Genomic DNA, 6,129 nt, shown 5'->3' with positions numbered 1-6,129 from the left:
TGAATTGATAGATCACTTAGGACCATCCATTGTCGCATCCACTTAACAAGGTCATGCCCGTGATCGGGTAGCTGGGATAATCACTGCTGCTTTTAAGTGTTATTTGTCATATTTTACCTCTCTCGCTGCTTTAAATTGAACCTAGGATTGTAATTTTGAAGTAGACATGCTTGACTACCCTGGCCAATGCCATGTATTTTGCTCAATAAACATTGAAAATCTAGAGTTTTATGTGAAAGAACCACCGGTAGCAATCCAAGTGTGAGGATCTATGAGGGCATGTCTTTAGTTTCATATCAATTATGTACTAAGTAGATCTTAGATACTTATACCTAGTCAAAAAATTTAAATAATACCTTCTCGCTAGCCATTGGTGAGGTTATAAGTTGTCACAGATGACATCAGAATAGATGTAGCCATGGCCATAGCACGAGTTCATTTGGATTTATACCGGATTGATCATAGTGTTTGTAATTAGATCTAAGTAGATTTCGGGTTTTAGTCTGATGAGAATACGAAGATTTAAATAGAAAGAGTACATGAGAATCCATTACTATGTACTATTAAGTAAATCTTAGGTACCTGTGCATGGCTAGAGGTTTTGGGTTGTTACACCAAATCTGCCATGTGCTGATCCATTTGTAGTTTTGTAACATCTTCATTCGATTAGACCCATTTTGATCATCTGCCACTCTGGAGAAAAAAAAGAAAGAAAAGAAAAGAAGAGGAAAAACATTGGAGGGCAATCTCCAATACATAGCAAGTAAATATACCAGCACATGGAATCTCAAACTCTAATTGCATCGAATTATCTATACAGAGATCACAATTTATCTGGAGATCACAGTCTCTAACTACTACATTCTTTAACAACTTCTCTTATAATATAAATAGTGTACTTAATTTTCCCTGTTGATCGATAGCGGTCTGGTTGATGTTTTGTGATACTTCATAGAACTCCAACAAGCTCAGAATAGTGCAAGAATGGAGTTGGTTTCTGTATGTAGTCATGGATGCAGTCATGGATAATAACACAACATTCATTTGTAGGCTGTAGCTATCACAGGTCACAACTAGTATTTAATGGTAATTGACGGATTAGAACATGGAGCTACACTATGAATGGTAATGCTAGATAATCAATTAAGCAAGGATCTAGTGTTTACCTTTCAAGCCAAAATCATGTCTAGAAATTTGTTGCGCCTCGTCGACGCATGAGATCGTCTGAAGCCTCTCAGATCAGGATGAACTCGTGTATGAACTCATTGATACGTCGAAGTGTAAGATTGCATTTTTCCCTTTGTTTTGTCTCAAACAAATTGCTGGTATTCAATTTGATTAACTACTTGCATACATTTTTATTCCGTGCATGTCTTTTTCTAATAGAAATTATGAAATTCTTATACACAATATAGAAAGCCTCTGTGCCTACTTTGTGCTGACTTAATGACTCTCAATCACTATACATGGCTCCAATCTATTCTTTAAAGGTCTATCAAATCCTTTTCTTCCGCATAATTTAAGCATCCTAAATGGCAGATGATTTTTTTATTTCTATGTTATTAGGTAACAATGATGCCATTTGAAAACAAGGGACTCTAGAATGCGTATACTTCGGTTTATATCTTTGTACATTGTATTCTAGTGACCAAAATGCATCCGAGTTGTCATGTCCAACGTCTTCCTTGGCTTTGCTTCAGAATATTTGGGCCATGATGAGTCGAGATGTTGCATTTTAGATCAAGCATATATATAGAGACCAATGGAGCTACAGATTAGGTAGCCTCGTTTGTGGCCGATCGTTCTGAAAGAATCTATTGGTGGGGAAGAGAGAGTTGCCTAAAGCACACTAAAATTTATTATTTTTTAATTTTTTAAAATATATTTATACTAGGTGTTAAAAAAACTTCATTTTTTTGGTACAACGGCGGCTCACACCCTACGGATATGGATGTGGTCAACAAAATCCGAAAACAACAAAACAGATAGAGAACTCGGCACTATGTCATGCTCCCTCCATACAAAATCTCCAAAATGGTGAGCCAGAATGGAAGCAACCCAATCAACAGTGCAGTTTGCTTCTCTGTAGACATGTGTGGCCTAATAAGTACTACACTCATGCAGTAGACCGCGGATGTCCAGTAGTAGCGGCTTGCCCTCGTCTGCATGCCCCTGATCCCTGATCCAATCAATCACTGTGGCCGAGTCGCCCTCCAGGATGATTCGGTCCGCACTTAGAATCCGTCGGGCATAGGAGTTGCCCTTTCAGGCGGCTCTGAGCTCAGCACACACCACCGAAGAATCGAAGATGCGCTAAACCCCCGCCGCCATTAGTCTGGCCTCATAATCTTTGATGATGAAGCCTACGCCTCTACCTCTTCTGTCTCCGGTCACATTACTATCGAAATTCACCTTCAGAAAGCTGGAGGTGAAGGTACTCAGGATACAAAAACATATCTAGATGCTGAAAGATCAAAAAGAGGGCCCTAGATGAGCTGACCCCCCACTGTCACTAGTTTGGTCTCATGATCTCTGATGACGAAACTTACGCCTACGCCTCTTCTGGTCCTAGTCACATGGTCATCGAAATTTACTTTCAGGAAGCCAAAGATGGAGATACCCAAAATACGAAAATATATCTAAATGCTGCAAGTGCAAAAAGAGGGTATGAGATGTCTCCGATGGGTGAAATCTCCTTTGCTCAACCCCCACAAGTTACCTGCCCCATCCTCTCGTGCCACAAACGTGCAAGCTTCCATGCATTGAATGACGTTCAAATAAACCCATCTCGTCTTTTCCCACTTCCCGGCGGTATACGGAACGAATTATACCTTCAGTGCCGTGTTCCCCCGACACAGTCCCTATCGGAATCTCCTATCAGACAGTTCCAAAGCTCCCGCACGATCATTCAGTACGAGCGGAAGTCCGCATAAAATCTAACAGTTACGCGTCGCGGGGTCCGGCGCGCTCTCTCGTGTCAGGGCGTACGGATTTCCAGCTGGGGACCATTGAAACCGCTTGCTCGAAGGAACCAAACCCCTGAACATTCACTTATTTACCAAAAAGCAACGTGCCCAGGTCTCGCCCCTCTGATGGCCAAGTCAAGCGGTGACTTAGATCGTAAATATTGGTCTGTCATGGTGGTATCTTTGGCATATGGAATAGAGTACCGACTCTAGTGCGTCTTCCCGATGTGCCCCTTTTGCTTCGAGGGGGCAGTAAGGTGGGACCGCGGTACATCGGTAATTCTTTAAATGTGGAGGAGCATATTTGGAAATTGGCGGCCCACGGAACTAAAAGAAGGGGGTGGCGCGTCGGGCGCTGGGTCGGAAGGGGGAACACGTGGAGAGATCGTGGAGCGGATATAAACCGCTCCATAAACCGCGCCACGTAGCGGAGCCACGGTTGGGCTTTATCCTCGCCACGTCGGACCAGGGGCCCCGGTCCCGAGCTCGATTTAAACCCTCTCCTCCCCTGGGCCTCAATTCTCCCCTTCAAAGCCAAAGCCCGAGCCCCATTTTCCGATCGCCGCCGGAATTAATGGAAGAAATATCCTCTCCGGCCGGCGGGACTTCTCCTATGATTGCCTGAATCTCGACGGAAATTTCCTCCTATCGAGGGCCTTTCTCTAAATGCAAAGTTGACACCTTTATGGAGATCGAAAGAAACTCGTTTCGATCGATGGGGACTTGGTTTTTGAAGAGAAATTGGAGTGAGATTGGTGTATGGATGGCTTCTTCGTCTTCATTAATGAGTTTTTGACTGCGAGCACTTCTTATTCCCCCCCCCTTTTTTTTTTTTTTGGTTCTTTTGGTTGTGGCTTTGATTGGAGCTCGGTTTTGTTCTAGAAATCGCCAGAAGTTTCTAGTTTTAGTTTCGTTGCGTGCTCTTGTGATCAGGGAGTGGAAAGGGAGGAATCGGCGTTGAATCTTCGCGTTTATCTCCAATTTCGCCAATTTTGTACCTTGATCTCGTGATCTGGGCGTTGAATTTGGTTAGGGTTTTAGAGTCTGGGGGGTTTGGGAATGGAATAGTGGTTAGGGAAGGGTTGTTATAATCTCCGAAAGCGATGCCGTTTCAGATGAAGATCCAGCCGATCGGGCAGAAGGGAGCGGTGCGGACCGATCCGGCGAAGCCCGCCGGCAAGTCGCGGCTGAAGCGGCTCTTCGAGCGGCAGCTCCCGAGCGTGCTGCGGATCTCCTCCGCCGAGAAGCTCGCCGGCGCCGGCGACGACAAGGACAAAGAGAGGGACGATGGCGATGTGGTGGACCCTAGCTCGGTGTGCCTGGATAGAATGGTGCTGAGCTTCATCGAGGAGGGAAACGAGAAGCCGCCTCGGAGCCGCTGCAACTGCTTCAACGGAAACTACGACGACAGCTCCGACGACGAATTCGACGTGTCCGCGGGCGATGCCTCCGCCACCTCCGGCGACGCCGCGGAGATCCTTAAGGTAGTTATCATCTTACCGAATCGGACCGATCTCCATCATTTCACGACGATCGTCGCAATCTTGTAATAATTTTCTCCTAAAGTTTACCATTTGTAATCGATTTCTTTTCAAATTTAAAACATCTGTCCCCCTGTTAGTACAGGGCCTGGTGCCATGTGCGAGCGTCGCGGAGAGAAATCTCTTGGCGGACGCGTCAAAGATCGTGGAAAAGAACAAGACCTGGAGGAACAAAGACGATTGTCGGAGAATCGTCACCGACGACCTCCAATTCCTTGGCTACGACGCTTCCATCTGCAAGTCCCGGTGGGAGAAAACCCCTTCATTTCCGTCCGGTAACCATCTCCCCAAACCCTTCTTTCTCTGTGTGCGTGCAATATCTATCGATGAGAGTGGCTGATTGATGATGGGACGGCAGGAGAGTACGAATACTTGGACGTGATCGTCGCCGGCGGCGAGCGCCTCCTGGTGGACGTGGACTTCCGATCGGAGTTCGAGATCGCTCGGTCCACCAAGCACTACCGCGCCGTCCTTCAATCCCTGCCGTTGGTCTTCGTTGGCAAGCCCGACCGGCTTCAGCAAATCATCGCCGTCGTCTCCGAGGCGGCGAGGCAGAGCCTTAAGAAGAAAGGCCTCAGCTTTCCGCCCTGGAGGAAGCCGGAATACATGAAGGCCAAGTGGCTCTCCCCCTACCAGCGATCTACCGCCGCTGTCAAAGCCCAGCAGGAGAAAGGAACCGACGACGGGAAGGCGAAAGCGGAGAGCGATAGCAAAGTGCCCTGTTCCATCTCTGCCGTTAATTTTTCAGGTGAATTCGAGCTTCGTTTCGAAGAGCCCGGCCGTTCTCCGGTGGCTAATTCCGGCGTGTCGCCGGAGGAGAAGATCACCGTGGTGGTGTCGCCGTGGCAGCCGCCGGAGATGAAGCCAGAGACTGGGAAGCCGGGGACCAAGGTCGTCGCCGGCCTAGCTTCCGTCCTCTGAGTCCGAATTTTTGTTGTTTTTTCCGAAAAATTCGGTTTTTTTTTTATATTCGCTTTTTTGCCGGTTTTGTTGAGAGAGATATATATTATAAATTCTCTCTCTTTCTTTCTTGCCCTCGAAGGGATTGTAAGAACTAAGAAGAGTTTTGGTTACCTACTGATATGAATATAACCTAATATTAGATTATGAATATCAAAATGTAAAGATAGAAATTTCCCTTTCTATTTAAATCATGAAGCCAAGCATCTGGTACGTATATTCTAATGATTTATTTATTTATTTTATAATTTGTTATAATATTAAGAAGCTTTGTTTACGGTGTTCTTGGATTCAAAGTTTTTGGCAGTGGCGGTCTCCTGCAGGGAAACAGAGCAATGGAAGAGACGGAATAAAGGTTCTTCTCTCTCCCCTTTTATTTTTTAATCTCTCCTTCCAATATTTTGAGCAATTTTAAATTCAGAAAGAGAAAAATATGGGGGGAATAGAAGCCTGACTGCATTAGGTCTCGTGCACTCTCGGTTCCCGTGTAACGGAAAACAATCCCATGCTAATCTCGTGATCTTTCGCCCCACTTTTTATTTATACATATTTATATATATTAAATATAAAATATTATGTGAAGTTTCTCTAAAAATAGTTTACGAGCAAAGATATGAAGGCTCCATCGCCCGCGGAAAATTTAAGAATAAAAATGGATCAGA

The 6,129-nt window shown here is 45.2% G+C and overlaps 1 protein-coding gene across 1 annotated transcript; it reads left to right on the top strand.

Moving 5' to 3' along the window:
• Positions 1-3,478: 3,478 nt before the first annotated feature.
• On the top strand, positions 3,479-5,658 carry LOC103716163. The gene is made up of 3 exons (XM_008804050.4): positions 3,479-4,450; positions 4,593-4,782; positions 4,866-5,658. Exons 1-3 carry the CDS (start codon positions 4,070-4,072, stop codon positions 5,426-5,428), a joined length of 1,134 nt encoding a protein of 377 aa, XP_008802272.2. The 5' UTR covers positions 3,479-4,069; the 3' UTR covers positions 5,429-5,658.
• Positions 5,659-6,129: the final 471 nt, after the last annotated feature.

The sequence above is a fragment of the Phoenix dactylifera genome, chromosome 16 (genome assembly GCF_009389715.1).
Source record: "Phoenix dactylifera cultivar Barhee BC4 chromosome 16, palm_55x_up_171113_PBpolish2nd_filt_p, whole genome shotgun sequence".
Lineage (NCBI taxonomy): Eukaryota > Viridiplantae > Streptophyta > Magnoliopsida > Arecales > Arecaceae > Phoenix > Phoenix dactylifera.
This window is presented reverse-complemented; position numbering and strand designations above follow the sequence as displayed.